The sequence below is a fragment of the Apteryx rowi genome, unplaced genomic scaffold (genome assembly GCF_003343035.1).
Source record: "Apteryx rowi isolate R43461 unplaced genomic scaffold, aptRow1 scaffold_691, whole genome shotgun sequence".
NCBI lineage: Eukaryota > Metazoa > Chordata > Aves > Apterygiformes > Apterygidae > Apteryx > Apteryx rowi.
Genome location: NW_020450973.1, coordinates 344209 through 361838, shown reverse-complemented (window position 1 = coordinate 361838; position 17630 = coordinate 344209). Strand labels below are relative to the sequence as shown.

General features: G+C 35.3%; 1 protein-coding gene across 1 annotated transcript in view; it reads right to left on the bottom strand.

Moving 5' to 3' along the window:
- The window catches only part of LOC112975826 (ankyrin repeat and sterile alpha motif domain-containing protein 1B-like), a gene marked incomplete at its 3' end in the record, with an annotated part of 178553 nt that overhangs the window by 78843 nt on the left and 82080 nt on the right, over nt 1-17630 (bottom strand). The window contains exon 8 of the mRNA XM_026086400.1: nt 16573-16748. Within this exon, the coding sequence (XP_025942185.1) occupies nt 16573-16748 (176 nt within the window). The remainder of the gene's footprint in view (nt 1-16572; nt 16749-17630) is intronic.

Below are 17630 nucleotides of genomic sequence, written 5' to 3'. Positions count from 1 at the left end.
CAGCTGAACGCTGGAGAAGTATATTCAGTATCTGCCTCTGCCACTGTCCCTGTGCGATGCTAGGCATGTCATTTAAACTTTTCAGAGATGGTCACTAAGTCTGTGTTCCTCATTTTCTGGCTATATTGAAATCTTGAAGGCCAGTTTTCAGAAGTGCTGGGCTACATCAGAAATCAGCATGAGATATTCTGTGACCATTTTCAGTGGTATATGAGGCTCTGAAAAAACAAGCTCTAGCAGTCCCAAATAGAGAGAATCCTGACCTCCACACCACTGTACATCGGCCAAGCTGAGCATGGAAGTATTTTCTCATTAGGACTCTGCAAAAACGTATTTGCCTGAAGCACTCAAATGCTTTGAACTCAAGCACAGTCTGCAATTCAGTGGGCAAGTGCTACAGACCCCTATCATGATGAACATGCCAGAAATTAATCATTCCCTCTTCAGAGCAGGACTTGATAGTAAGCAGTAAATATACTGTAGCATTAGATGACAAGTAATACAAAAGTACAACATGGAATCATTAGTTAGTTTTAAGATATACACTAAATAAGGCAAAAATGAAAAATAAGATTGTAAAATGCATGACTACATCTTAATGTGATTCACAACAGGACCATACATTTTAATCTTTTAATCCGTGCATATAACATAAATAATGACAAGACACTTCTGATCCTGTGTACTGCTCTTATAATAGGAACGATATGATATGACAAAAGTTTTACGATTTAAAAAAAATGAAAAAGCTATCAATTAATTAGGAACTATCAGCCATAAGCTACAAAAGATGCCTTTTCTTCCATCTGTAAATGAATTATTATTTTTCAAGACAGAAGGTAATCTTTCATTTGGTAAAAAATAACCATAAAAGAAAAAAGAGCTATTCAATAGAGAGTCATGTATTAATACAAAGGCTGGACTTGGCTATGTATTTTTCACTAGAGGTAAAAGCTTATGAACTGAATGTGGTTATCTTTGTATGAACAATATTTCATCTTTATACTATTTCTATACTAGTTCATCTCTATACTACTATTATGAAGATTATATGTATATACATATATTTGTATATACATACTATTAAATGCAAAGCAAAAGATATCTGAATGTATTTCAGTAGGAATCTTAACTATTTTCTAAACTTTTAATTTTTGATGTGGATGAAGAAATACATTACAGAAGATTTTCAAATGGTAGAAAATTTAAGAATTTAAACTGAAAATTTGCAGAGAATGGAATATTAAGTGCTTTTAGTAATTATAATTTAACTATAATAAGCGATATTAGTTAAGAATGATGTAGTAGATGGAGTCTATAGTATTTCCATTTTTAGGTATCTTGGGAAGTGTATACTGAGGGTTTTTTCAGCATGAAATTAACTGGATGAAGTATTAGCTGCTTGAAGCTGCAATGTTCCAAGCATTGTCCTGATTTATAAAGACACTTAAACATCATTCTTTTCAATCTGAACTGTTTAAAAATTTAGCATTTAATCTGAGCTAATTGTTTAGGCTCTGTCTTTAATCTATGGAAATATAGTTCACAGAATAACTTATCTATCTACTGCATCCTAAGATATGTGTTTGGGACAGAGCATTGAATTGCCTTACAGATGCATTTCTCCTCCTTTTCAACAACAGCTCAAGCAGACAGCACAAGTATATACCATTAAGTAAAATGAACATGGCTGTTAAGCACTTGCCTAGCTTTGAGTGAGTAATCAATACTTACAAATCAGACCACTTGCATACTTAATATCAAGTGTTTGCTTTAAATGCTTTGCTAGTCCAAGGAAAAAGAACTTAGCATTTTGAAGGGTAAAGTCCTGTGAGGGAATTCAACCCAGCAAGGATACAGAGTTCAAGGACACCATGCAACAGAAATTAAGTATATTTCTAGGGATGCCTTTGCTTCCCACAGGCACAGTAGATTTGACCTAAGTTAGTATGTAGGATGGATATACATAAATGTAGGCAGTGCAAAAAGCATGAATTTGGCAACTTGTTTTGAGTCTTGAAGTTTAAGCACATGAATAGTTCCAATTAAGTTAATGGGATTTTTCATGTTAATCACAGGCTTATGTGTCTCCCTGAATCAAGGACTGAGTGTTTATATGCACATGACTCATTCCAAAATGTGACTCACTGAAAAACTCATGTACCAGTCAAAAAAGAAGAGACTGATAATGAAGAGTACAAGATCCCGCAAAAAAGCAAAATTAAGGGTTAATATTTTCAGAAATATTAAATAGAAATAAAAGATTAAGAATATTTACCTTCAAGTGCAGGAAAAATAATGTAATTCAAAGTAAAGATTAGCATTTTTGGCTTTAAATGTCACAGAAAAAAATCTGTTTGGAGAATAACTACAGAGGCATCTCTATTCGACATCACTATACTATCTGAATGTTATCATATAACATTTGCAAAACTCAATGCAATATAATTGCAAAGCAAATCAGCTATAAAACATGTATTTTCCTTTTTTTAAAGTTGTGAAAGAGAGGGTGGATAAGTGGGTGGCAGAATGATTGAACTTATAGAAAATGCATTATTTGTCATGAAATAGAGCAGAAGGAACAGAAATTAAAGTAAGGGAAAAAGCAGGTGGTAAGTGAGTAGGCAGAAGTCACCACTTTATTACCCTCCTCCAGTGCATAGTTTTTTAGTTAGCATATATATTCTCAGTAAAAGCGTGTTACTGAAAGTGCAGTTATTATTCCATTAAGATGCTGTTGCCTTAATGAAGGACGTAAGAGAAAATCATACCTGAATGGGCAAAGCCATTCTAATGAGAAACTATATACAATGCTGAGTTAGTCATCTGAAGATGAAGGCTGGATAAGAGTGGATAATCAAAAAGCCCTTGAAGAATGTCTGTACTAGCTTATCTCCAGATCCACCAGTAACAAATCGCTAGCAGTTGGCCGTATTGTATTCTGAGTACTAAATACACTATAAAAACAATGCAGTGGAATAACTGACAATCAGTTGAATGACACCTCTTGATATTTGGTCAGTGAATTAAAGAAGCTGAAGGTCTAGCTGGAAAAGATCAGTCAAATAGTAATACACCTTTTGACTTCAGTAAAACATGCAAGGGCTCAGACACTTCTACAGGTATTAGAAAAAAGGGTTTCCCCGCCACCACCACCATAAGAATAATGGTGGCAGAATAATATCAGGTGGGCAACAGCGTTCAATGCAACTTGACTTAAAAGGGGTCCAGCTAAATCCTGTCTTATATTCCTACTCCTTCTTTATTCAAATGGCAGGTAGAAGCAGAATTCAGAATGATCTTGGACTAGGAAGCCAAAAGTTTTGCTATGCATGGTAGGAAAAAGTACCAGTGTGAAGTTCAAATACTGCAAGCTCTTCTTCCTGTTTTACGTAATCAAAATAGTGATTTCATTGCAGTAATCTCAATAACCAGGATTACCAAAAGATTTAGGACAGTTATTACTCTTCTTGTGCTAGCACATCTCTACTGTTTTCTACCTGTGGTAGATTCAACACAGAATGGATAGGTCTGACCCACTACAATCACACCTTTATTTTGTTTTCCAGACATATTCTTGGATAGCTGAAGACCTAATACTTAAATTCTTTCTTCAGCCAGTGATCATATAGTGTCTTCAAGTGTTCTATGAAATACAGATAAACAAGCCTGTTAATAACACACCTTCATATGTAACTCCTATTAACACTATACTTCTTACAAAATATCTATGGCTAAACCAGTGATCTAGCAAAATTATTGAGATTCCTTAAATAAAACACCATTTTGGACACAGACAAGGGCAGAGTAGTAAGTATTCCAATACCTGTAAGAAATCAACTATTAATAATTTAAAGAACTATCAGTATGGTAATAAAACATTATTACATTGTAATATGATTTTTGGCTAAGATTGGCAGGCAGTGCTGAGGCTGCTTTTTTGCAGGCTGTTAATAGATCATATTCCAGAGACACTGGGCAAAGCACCAATATCAATGGAAATAGCAGTAGTATTAATAGAAACTGCTCATCTCAAGTAACAACTGAAGCAAATAAAATTGAAGAGCCTCTTCTGGGATTTTCCCTCATGGCACTACAGTTGAAACTTATAATAAGTTTAGGAAGGACAGGTGCAAAGAGAAAATACATGATCAAAAATAGCACAAACCATTCAACTCATGTATGCCTCTGGAAAAGAAAAGAAACCAATGTAAAAACAGGGGTGTGCAGGGTTAAGGATTTGGATTCTTGTTCTGATTCTGATTCTAATTTCAATTATAACAGTTATACCACTGAATTCAGCCAGGCGTTTCAGTATATAGGAAAGTTAGAGAAAAGCTAAGGGTTGCATTTACAGCACACTGTTGATCTGTATTAATTCCACAGGGAAACATTTCTAATGAGCAGTAAATATCAGGTAGTTGTCCCTTAACTGTGAGTTACTCCTGATCTCATATTTTATTATTGGGTAAGAATCTGGACCAATATATTTTTCTGCTATTCTTTTTCTACTTGCTGAGCTTATTCACAGGGACTGAAAAACATCTGCCAATTGAATGCAGTGAAACTCTGCCACTATCAGTCAATTAGTTCAAGACTTATGCACAAAAATACTTCTTTTTTGTGTGTGTCAGCTATAAAATACATGTGCTTGCTGTCAGCAGAAGGAAATAAAAATAACATTAAACAAGTAGCCAAAACATGTCCAGTTGCCCAATGTTACTTCAACTACTAAACAATTCTAAAGAAAAAATTCTTTTTGTATTATCTTATCGTTGGACATAATTTTGCCCTATGATCAATAGCATTTACTTGTATACTTCTCCCTCTTATTAAGAAGAAGAAGAAATGGAAGAAGGGAAACAGGGACTACTGCAATTAAGCGGGTGCCTACTAATTCAACTTCAAAAGAATCATAGAAGATGTTACAGTGAAATCCTACATTTTTATGCATTATTCTCTGCCTCTCCATGGATCAGGTAGGGATTCACATACTTCTGCTGGATTAGTAGGCTCCATCTTCTGTTTGTACCATAAGGGGAAAACTTTTCCTGTATGCTTTTCCACTCACCACAGAGAACAGCTAAGAGAGATATACCCATATGATTTTTACTCTTCTCATGATCAGCAGACTTTATTCATTTGCCAGTTCCAAGCTAAATGATTTTATTCTTATGTTAATAGACTAGACATGGAATCAGTGTTGACTTCAGGTATATATAAAAAAGACATTTAAGAATCTTATTGTTTTTTTCTCTGTTTGTAGCCTGTTGTGTAGGTAGAGCACTAATTTATTTTACCACCACTATGTACTAAAACACACAAACTTGTACTAATAACTGCTGACAATAGAGATAGAGTTCTAGAAACATTACATAATACTTACCTCTGTAACATGCAGAAAAATCAAAGCTAAGGAGTTCTAAAATTCTCTCTTTCTTGCTTAGGACCGTAGGATAGAAAGAATACTTTTTAAAGCATTCTTTCTCTTTCTTTCCTTATTAACTCAGTTATCTTCCCTTAGGGTGAACATCTACATATGACTGTGAAAAATAAATCTCCCACGTATTCAGACTCAGGTTCTTCATAAACTATTACAACTACTTTTTCAAAGAGAGCAAAAATATGTTTTTAGAAACTAAAATCTACTTGTAATTGAAACTTTAAAGAAGTTCTTTATACTTTTTATGGGTCTTATACATTGTTACATATTCTATTGCTTAATTGTGATAACTCAAATGGATTATTAGAGTATGACAAGTATTTCCCAATATTAAATGTTAATACCTCCCATCTAGCAGATGGACATTTGGGGTTTGATTAAATTGCCTGCACACCAAGATTCAGTGTAGGCCCTCTGCCTAGTCTATAACTGCCACTCCAGAACATCACGACTTTTAAAGTCCTTTGTTACATCTGCCAGCCCAACATAGATGTCTCAGCTGCCTGCCAGAATGGCACTAGATGTCTGTTTGAGCAACTGAATTAAGGCCTTATGGTAGGATTCGGCTACATAATCATAGGCATCCAGTGTCATTTTAGACACCATAGGGTACCTGCTGGTCTTTAACCACTGCTCCAGAAGGCCTGATGGAGCCCATGTTAGCCCCATGCAAAAGACTCATATACCTTGCATGTTTACAGTGACATGAGACATCTATGTTTAGGCAGCTGAATCCCACCCTTAGAGTTTTGAGCATCCCTACTGCTGACACTCTGGTCAATCAGGGGGAAAAGGAACTTTAAGAGAACCATGGAAGATCATGATGGAAGGAACCTTTTGTTCTCTTCTAAGGGAGAACCTACAAATCTGATTTGAGACGGGACACTGGAGAAGAATCTGAGGAGAGGGGAAATAGGTTAGAAACACATGGCAGAATTCCATGACAGATTTTTAGGAGGCCTTCAGGGAAGAACAGGGCTTGAGGGAAACATCTCTGTTGACTGATATTCTAGCAAAAGGAGAAATCATCAGGTCCCCTGCTGATCTGGTTTTGTAATCTTATGAGAAACAGGGAGCTGAGGTTAATATTGCCAAACCAGCTGCCTGGGTGGAAATTACTTAGTATTATTTTCTGTTTATGTTTTTCAGAAGTGATTAGAAAATCCCAAATTAAGTAGGAGACTGTTGTTTCAGTCAAATGCACATCATGTTGCACAATATTGCATACTCATAGGATGATGAGCACTAAAGGCATGGAAGAAGTGGAAGAGCCAGGTGTTCTGCTATGTAAACCTGGCAACAATGTCCACAATGGTGGACACTACTCAGGCATGTTATGGGAGGAAAATGGCATGAGTATGGATAAAAAGGAAGGTTCTTTTAAACACTGAATAACACAAAAAATAATATTTAAGGTAAATATATACTTCATATTGGCAAAGTGATCTCAAGATCAGTTCTGCTAGAGTCCCCACATCCTGGCTAATCCTGTTGAGATTATTAGATTTTTTTGGTATTCATATGAGTATAATCAAACAGTGTAGCCTTCAAATTACATATACGCTCATTACTACAACGTATGATATTCTCTGAACCAATATGGTCTTTGTGAAAAAATGCAAAAAGCTACTGAGGTTAATTTAAGAAAACATAGCTGTCCAACAGGATTCATGAGCAGATGAAGTATTATTAGTCATTTGCAGAGAACTCTGAATTTACATACAGCTTTGTAGCCATAAAGACAAACAAGCTCTTTGATCTGAAAAGCTTATATTATAATGACTTTATATGGAAAAAATGCTATACCCGTATCCAAGATCCTTATGTAAAAGAGATTTAGCTAAAATGAAAGAGTCCAGAGCAGGGCAAGTGAAGTGGTTGGTATCCTGGTAAGATTTACATACAAAATAAACTTGCAAATGCTAGGATTATTTAGTCAGGAAATGACAAGCTTTAAGAAAGAATAAGCCCGAAGTATTCCAAGTTAAGGAGGATGTATGAAAACTATTTGTTCTTTTCTGTTCTGTCAGATTTTACTATATGAGAATAAATGCAAGCATAAATGTATCGAATGAAAGAAAATGCCCATGTATACTTCACATGCTCTGCAAAACTTAGTAATACAGTGGTCGTTGAGGTAAATCATGTGGCAGATTGAAGCAAAGGGATTAGATACATTTAGGATTCACCAATGCAAGATAAAAGACATAACAGCATTCAGAGAGATTCATTTGTCTGTAAGCTATTTTCCTGCAAGCATCTGATAGTCAAGGAATTTGCCACACACATACATAATTGGAGAGGCTGGCTAAATATTCCAGAAAATCATTCTAGTGGAAAATGCATATTAGATGAACCACTGTTTTGGCCAGTGTCTCCCTATAGTTATACTTTACTCCACTATACTAAGTGTTGTCATGTTTCAGGATTTTATATTCTTAAGAGCTGACTGTGTCGTACGGTATGTCCATACCACATTGCAGGACTGTGCAGCAATAGTTCTACCGGACACCTCAGTAGCAGGGAGCTGCAGGCTAATTCACTTGGCTGTGAACAGTGATACCAGGCAAATAGCTCTATGTAGAGCTCTACGTTGCTGCAGGTAGAATGCCTCTAATACAGAAATCTTTACCACTCTGTATTTGAAACATATCATAACTTACAGATACAGACAATAATGTAAGTAGTTATTTTAATAATTATCAACCACGGGTTAGAAAACGATACCTTAGAAACTTCTGAACTTTCCCTAGCTGGATAAACTACCCAACAGAAGGGGCAATAATTTGTGTGAAGTTGGTAGGTTTCCCTTTATTTCTTTGTAATAACTACCTCATACTTAGACAGAATTCAGAAACAGCTTTCTTAAGTAATTTGTAGCAAGTATTTCATTTCATATCTAACAGCAAAAACTATGGATGTTTGGTACTGAATGTCAGGCTGTAACTGTCTAATGAAAGAAAATATAGCAACAGTTCTTCTCAGTGGAAATATCACTGTGTGCATTACAAACTAGTACTACCAGATTGTTTTTAGTTGGGTGGTAGCTTTAAAAACAATTTTTAAAGTTATATAATCTTATATTCAGAGGGTGGGTAAACCTTTGCAACAAGGGAATCTTTTTAAAAATAAAGTTTATATTTTTCTGGGAGAGATGGCCTTCATATCTTTATTTCCAACATAAATAAGAGTCAGTATTTGCTTGTAAAATGAGATTCATAGCTAAAGTGGATATAAGAGTTAAAGAACAACAATGATTCTTGCATGACATGATTCTTGCAAAGTCAAAACTTGGCAACAAATAAATTATCTATCACTATCATTAAAGTGGAATTAAGTAAAGCAACAATATTCCAAATACTGAACCGCAGCATAATTTCAAAAATCCATCATAAGTACCAGCAAAACACAAAAACACAGCAACATAATATAATATAATATAATATAATATTATATAAATATTATATATATAATTTAATATATATATAATATATAATATAATTTAATTTAAATATATCAGCATGCTTGTTTCCATGCAGTCCCAAAAAATCAGGCCTAATTGTCTTACTATTTCTTAATTAATAAGTAACCAGCATCATTCTTGAATGTGTTTTGGATGTATTCTCATTACCTTCAGCCACTGTATGTGTTTCTGGCTTACTCATCAGCATTGTCAAGCAAAATTTTGTCTTATATTTCAGTAATGCATTTGCACAAGTGTGTAATATTTTTAAAGAATACAACTTTTGATTCAAGATAGCTATCACTTTCTTCCAGCATACTTGGTCACTCTTAGCCTTTATAATATTTCAGCCCAGCCATTATTTATTTAAATATTAAGTTAAGTAATCAATATCATTGGTTCTTTGAATCATGTTACCAAATTGTTTGCCACCATATCCTTTAACAATAAATTCCACTGATTGTTACTTCATAAAATTAAAAATAATTCCTTTTATTCATGTTGTATGTGTAGGTTTTTAACAAAATTGTTCTTTGCATTACAGAACAAAATGAATATGAATAATCAACTTTAAAGTACCATGCATATTCTTAGCCATCTTATTTCAAAAACTGTTCTATCCTTTGAAATCTCTCCTTAGATATAAACCAAACACAATCATATTTTTATTGCCTTTATATACCCTCACCTGTTTGATTTTTTGAGCTAAAAGTGAATCTTCTCCTTGAATATGTATGGTCAATGTTTTCAGTCATGTTAATATAAAAATTTTTAAAGTATAATTTTTCCATTCTCTCTTAATACACATAAATATCAACTTCTTTTTTTGGATGACAGAAGTAAGCAGAAATTGACATTTATATGCCTGTGATGAAACCCAAATCTTTTTCTTGAGACTATACAGAACCTTTCTTAGTGTTTAAATTTAAATTACTGCTGCCAGCCTGTATTATGTATTATATAACCACATTAAATTTAATCAGATATACTGCTGTCTCTTCTGTGAAATCCCTCTGTAGTGCAGTCCCCATAATCCTACATGTTTTTACTATCTTCAAATTTATTTTGTAAGCCAAAAAGTGGGAGCACCTTATTATTTTCTTATTCAAGTTTCCTAGTATTTATTCCAAGTAACTAATAGAATCCTTTAATATATGACTCTGCTGTTAACAGAACAAAAGTGCTTTGGTCTTCTTCTAAACTCATGTCACACATCCAAAGACAGTAAGGTACTTGCACTTGCAAATCTATCATATAGTTTATGCATTATGCTTCTGAACACAATAGCATAAATGTAAAAGCAAAAAATTGCAAATAAATATCTTTACAAAATTAAATGGACTGATCTGGAGAAAATACTTTCATTTGCAGCTTCAATTTTATTAAGTGTATATGGCAGATTTTTATTACGTTAAAATCAGTTTTAGTTCCAATATTCACATGACTTTTCCAAAACTATGGAATATATTTACTGTTGCTCAAGCTAAAAAGAACATGACACTTTTCAATTTCATTCTTAATTGAGAATTGTAGATATAGAATAAACTTGTGAACACAGAATAAGACAAACCTCTGTTAAGAGTCAATATTTTTCTTAAATACGTTCATTAAATTAAAATATCAAATTTATGAAATGAAAAGATTGAGATGCATTGCATCTAATATGCTGAAGTTGTATATATATGTATATATATATCTGGGAGTGTAGAAGCTCATATGAACAAATTTTTGTTTTGCAGTCACAGTCTGTCCAAAGCAAATGAAAAGCAGCATATCATTCAGCAGTGTTCATAGGAATTTTTTTTTAGGTGCATAAAAAAAGCCATATTTGTCCTTTCTGCTTTTTCTCATTCACAAACATAATGAAAAAACACATTGTTACAAATGCAGCATATTTCTGTTTTTAATATTATGTTCAGAGTAATTTGTTCTTACATGAAAACATACACAGGAATATCAAACCTGACAAGAAACCTGTAATGATGTTAGTTATTACTCTAAGAATAGAGGAGTCTAAATTAAAACAATTTACTTGCCAGAGCTCTTGAAGATTCCTCACAACATGCACTTTGACATTCTTCTGTTTGCTTTCCTGACACACTTGATTCTTCTGGATCCCTGGTTTGCAAGTTACACCCGTTTAAGTTTTCTTACCTGCTCTTGAACTCGCACAGATTGCTTGAATACGCGCTTGACATGTAACCTTTACGCTATAAAATACTTCTAAATTTGGCCCTGAGATTTTAGTTTGTAGTTTAAATGTATGCTATGATATTCAGTAAAATTTCTTCTTAAAAGAATTACAGACTTTTAAGCAGTTTGCTCCATCAACCTTGTTAAAAATCTATGACTTTAATATAGCAATGAAAAAAGTTGGAAAACTCTTACATAAGATGGCTGCTTTTGTTCTTGAAATTACTGAGCCAGACTGCCATCTATTGGAAAATAAATATTTAAAAAACCTGTATTTTCAGAAACTGAAACTACAAAAGGTTATTGTCAAAGGCTGATTTTGCTAGCAATCATGCTTAAAATGGCTTAATTTTTTAAAAAGAATGCCTGTTATCTAGACTGTTAGAATCACAGATTTCCCCTACATCTTCTTCCATCTCAAATTTGACCAAACATGGTTTGAAGCACAGCACACAGCACCTTTTCCAACTTGCTGAACAGTAAGATGTTAGTTATGTGGAGGGACAATTTATACATTTAGCAGGCACAGTAAAACTGTACTATGTCACCACTGAACAATAAATGGGTATAAAGCTCTCCCAGCTTGTCTGTGATGCTGTCAGGACTTTCCGGGTCTTTCCATACATAGGGGAATTAAAGAGTATATTTGAGTCACAATGGCCAAAATGAAAAAGAATTGCAGAAGAGTACTGAGAGCAAAAATCTATGAATCCACACTTCAACTGCATTCAGTGTACAAGACACCTTTGAGAAAGTTGGGGAATTCCAACTAAAATGATGCCTAGGTATACGAATGCCTTTTCAGAGCTGTCTGAAATGACATAACAAGCCACATTCCCAGTTTATCTTCAGTCAGGCCTTTAATTTTGTGGAGAGTGAACAGAGAGTTGTTGTCTGATAACTCATATTATACGTCTGATAACTCATATCATACATGTTTTACTGACAAATGAGGACAGATTAACAAATCATGAAAATAATATTTTACATGACAGCACATCAGATGTATATTAGAACAAAGCCAGAGTTGCAAAACCAACCACTGAAAATTCTAAAGTTTCCAGTGTAGCTTTAACTTGACCTTCTATAGTGTATTCATTATAATGAGCTCTTCAATTAAATGATCAGGTAACTTCTTCTCATCTCACTCTGCATTATTCAACAAACAAGTGGTCACAGTTGTCCTCTTCATTAATTGTCCTCCTCATTCAGGAAGCTAACACAGTCTGCTCTTCCAGAACCCGAAATTTACCTTTCGGCTTCCAGAATGGAAGTGTGCGGTGAGGACATTTTTACTCATCCGCTCATCTGCTCCTATTCACATTTACATCGTGGTGTCTATTCTTACTCTCCTTATTCATACTTACTGCTCCACTGTCCCCTCCCCCCTCTCAGATGTCCGACCCTTCCAGTCCTCAGCTCCTGCCCTTCAGCTTTCCTATTCGATTCTTCCATGTCCCATGGAAACTTAGAGCCAATACAAAGCCGACAAGTAAGTTGGAATTAAGGTGTCTAACCTAAAATTTTTGATCCAAAAAAATCTCTTTCAGATGTCACCTAACCTCAGAACTGTGCAAACTCTACCTCCTGTCTGACTTTAAGATTCTGTAAGCACATAAAGCTCTGGTTTTGTTAACACCTCATAGTCTTTATAGGCTGATCAGCTTGGACACATCTCCCACCTAACCCCAAATAGGATCAATAAAATGTCCATTCTTCAACCTATCGTGACACAGTAGGCACGCTCTCATCATAACAATATCTTCATTGTCATGACTCATTTTGAAGGCCAGGATAAATATCACACAACTGGTCAAGAGAAACATATTACACAATAAAATGTGTATATTTTCAGTGCAAAACATGATGAAAAGCTTTTCCTTAAGGCTGGAGGAAGTCCATTAGTGCAAAACACATTGGTACCACTTGCTGAGTGGTTGGATTAATAATTCCTGAAATGGAAGACTGGATTCAATTCTTTCCTTGACCTAAGGAAGTTTGAAACCACATCTCCTTCAAAAGAAAAAGTGGTATTCTGTAGGATCTGTACCACTGAGCAACAAGCAGTGCAAGACAACTGACCAAGGACAGAAAAGAAACAAAATTTACTAGTGAAAAGGGGGGCATAAGTCTTGCTCTCAGAATTGCTTTGGTATTTTTCCAGTCATTGTAAAATCCTGGAGGGGATCAACAGGTTGGTGCTTAAGGCCTTTTATTTGGCGGACTGTAAGTGGGATGTTAAAACCCTCCCTTATGCCATGGAGAGAACTGAACACCACATTTCCACTTGCCAGATGAAGTCTTTCACTGACAAATTACTACATAAAAAAGTGGGCATCTCCACTACCCTTATGCTAAAGAAAAACAGTGAGGCCTCGATCTTTCAAAGAACAGAGGTTAGCACTCAGATTCAGGGAGAATGACAGACTGTGGATCCTAAATTGGCAAACATTCCTTCCTGCAGTCCTGAATCTATCTAAACCTTATCCAGCCAGAATAGTGTCATAGGCGATTTGGCCCTCCAGTAGAATCAGTTGTTAAAAAACATTTCCAAACACACCTGCTTCCTGCTGCTTTCTCTTCCATGTGCCCATGCTAGGCTCAGGAGGCAGCTCCTGCTGCTCCTTTCTCCATCTGATCAGGTTTTGATCCACAAGTTACTACTATTCCCCATTGAAGTTCCCCAGTCTTGGCCTGTTAATTTTCTGAAGAATAGCATGATGCAAAGGCAGGGAAAAAGCTATCTCCTGGCAGCCAGCTCCTTTGGAGACTCTCCCCGGGGGTCACAAAGTGTCACAACTTGGGTTTTGGAACCTGTCCTGGTCACCTGGACTATACGTGTAGTTGAAAAGTCTGCACTGGTCCTGGTCTCTGGAACCGAAATTTGTGCAGGAAATGGCATCATCTGACACGTTACCAACAGGGACCTGACTTCTGCACCCGTTTAGAGTAGTTGTTGGCAAGTTGGCACAGTCAGAATGAATGTTAGGGGAGCAGCTGCTGAACTGAAGCTGAAGCAAGTGCTAGCTTGTACAGGGACACCTAGTGCAGTTCTCTCCCATATGCTGTCCCTGGCACCTGCAGCAGCAATGAGTGTGAACTGAATGAATGCATTTAACAGGGGACAACCCACTGCCCTACTGAGATAATTTATGGAAACTTTCCAGTGAGGTGAAACCTAAAGTCAAAAAAAGTTGTGAGAATCTTTCTCCTTTCTAATACAGATCCAGGAATCTATTTCTCACTCTCCATATCTATAAATGTTTCCACTTATTTCTTTCTCCCTGTATCTCTGTGTTCTTATACATAAATACTCATTTAGCTTTCTTCAGTCCTGACTACACTTTCACTTCTTCCACCACCAAGCTCATTTGTCCTGCCCCGAGGATAGTTTGGCAGCATTAACCTTTGCACCCATTTTCAGAGCTAAACATATCTCTTCCTGGTTACTCCTGAAAGGCTCCCTACAGCATGTGTGGGTTTTTAGACCACCCACTGTACAGTGAGTCTGTACACCCAAGGGAAGGCAGCACTTCCTCAAAACTGGGAGGCACCACCTCAAAACTGGGAATGACTTTCTGTTTGGCTGTTAGGCAGCTAGGAAGCAACTGAACAGACTGAGTGACCTTAAAATACTTTAAAAACATGAAATGGATCTTTTAGATGAAACAGGATAATCACAAATTACAGCAAAGAGTCCTTTCCATACAGGCCTGTATAGCTGGGTCTTTATTAGGAAAAAATGTGCTCTGCCTTGCATCTTGACTTCATGTTGGAAGTGTGCACCATCACCCTGATTCTAGTTTCTTTGAAAGGAAAGCTGGATGCACTAGTGGGAAACAGCTGAAACATGCCTTAAATGATCCCAGTCTGGATAATTACAAGAACAGAACTATGAAGTTCACCATGGCAGGTATCTGTCATGCAATATAGTCATGAAATGTGGTGCTACTGACCCTGTCCAAAAAATCTTGAAGTTAAGTGACTCATAACTCTAAGATATACTCTACTTTATCAAATCATTCTATCAAAAGAATATTGCAACCTATTGAAATGTAATGAAATACTCCATTAAGATTTGACTGTATGTGCCTTTAGATTTACTGAGTCTGTTAACATTCCCATAATACCTTAAAAAATCTTTCTTATGTGGGATCAAGCAATGTAGTCTAAATTTTAAAATAGTTTTTCTTAGGATTAAGCTGGGGGAAGGAAAAAAACAGGCTTTTCCCCCAAAATTGTTAGTAACAAGCTCCCATTTTTGAAGATTTTTTTTCACCTCTAGGTCAATACACAAATGAATACAATCTCAGCAAATATATTTGCCTAATTTAGCCTTGTATTTGCCTGCTGCATGTAAATTACAGATTTAGTGTCTGAACACTTCCTATTCACATTCTGTTTAATTTAGGCCTGCAAAAATTTCAGTCAGAGTAGACAGGATTAATGGATTGCATTTTCTGCAAAATAGAGGCTGAGCAGATTTAAATAGCAGTTGGCACCTAAATACAGAAAGACACTAGAAAGACCTGTAAAAATGCTTAAATGAGATCAGTAGCTTGTGAAGACTGACTTCAACATGAGTTATGTATCTAATCACTCAAGCATCTAGAAGGGTTTTACAAAAATATTTACTGTACTTTTAGGCACCCATCCATCTTTGTAAATCTCATTCTGTCTACATATATTATAATAAATCTTCTAGCAAATAAAATCCCTTAACTCGTTGCATTTTTCCCCCACATATGAGAGCATAATTGTTCTTAACGTGTAAAAAAATGAATTGAAAGTTGGCACTTTTCATTTTCTCCCTCTTCTATGTATTATTCCCTGAGCAATCCTATTTACTTTACCTATTGAAGAAGAGAAAATTCATTTTTTTAAAAATGTGCCTTGTTACCCTGGAATGAAAAAAATGAATCCTATAGCACTTTATTCACAGGAAGAGTATTAATGAAATCAAATTTTCAGCTGTAGTTGGAAACTGCTGAAGTATCACAACCACAACAATTTCCAGTATCACCCATTCAGCCTGTAATAACATTAGCCTATTGCAAGAGCCATATAATAATATAATGTATATGAATCATAATTGAAGATGCTTAGCTTCTTATTTGTTTGAGCGCTTCTTATCTAATTCTGCAAGCATTTAGTTTCAGGTATAGTAATATGCAGACTGATTTCAATGATTTCTCATAAAACCCTCTCCAACACCTTCCATGCTCAAAAGGACAATTAGTCTGAACTTTTGCTCATGTTAGTGGTGCCAGCAAAGCCATTCTTAATTCTGGTAATACCTTTGTAAATTAAGGGAAATAATAAATTCTAAATCTGTAATGAGCATATGCTGTATTGTTTTTCACTGTTACATTATTAGACTTGTATTATTCTTGCTGATTATTTCTTTTTTGAATATGCAGAAAGTAAAGCAAATAAAAATGAATATATTTTCTTTATATCCCATGTTACTTACTACATTAAGCTTGGTTTGGCTTCCACTGGTCATAAATTCTTCCTCTGATACTTTACTAAAATTGTCCAGATAATGGTCTGATATTGTATGAGACAGATCTTCAAAAGAGTATTCCTTTTCTTGGCACAATTTGATTTCATCTAGGAGCTTTGATAATTCTCCAGTCACAGCTTCACCTTTAAAAACAGACAAACAATTAGATAATAATTAGAATACCAGGGGTAATTTGTGCCCAGAAAGGAAATGCATATTCTTTAAAATTCTATGGAGTATTTCTTATATTCTGTATATTATCATCTCAGCTGTGATCTTCATGCCCAAGTCCCAAAAAAGGAAAATGTAATGGTATCTCATGCTAGAAAGGGAACCACTGGAGATAATTCACATGCTCCTGCATTCCCCTGCACCATATATTTAGTAAGGATGAAATACAATATATACTTACCCTTTCTGTTTTCTAACCCTGAAAAGTGGCTAGAAATAACAACTATTTGAGAACATAAAGATTAATCCAAGAATAAGGTTTATATAAACACATAAAACTAGTGTCCCATACTCTGCACTGGGTTCTTGTTTGTTGTGAGCAAATAAGATGTTATATAGGTTCCATAAACTGTAAGTAGGTTGGAACCGAGTTTCTGGGAATGCAAAACTGTCCCATCGATGGGAAGGAGTTCAATTCTTCCTTACTTTCCCTGGACTAAATTTCCTGGAACTGTGGCAGAAGATACTGGGCAAAACCCACAAGTCTAAAATATGCCTCCCTACAGCAGTCTATTAGAAACTCATGTTTGGTGAGTTCTGCATTGTATTTCATGATTTCTCTTTCATTTATCAGATACCTTTAGCTAAGCAATCCAGCAATATGATAAAAAACAACCAGACTTTATATTTATACACTAACTGAGGGCCACTATTAGAAATATAACTGGTAGTAATAAGTATTAGAATTACCTTGTGTGTTAACTTTTCTGCAGATAGGCCACTGCCAGCAGTGAGACCTCCATGGAATAAACACCTACTTGTTATGAACACCTGCATTAGGCTCTGACAACCTA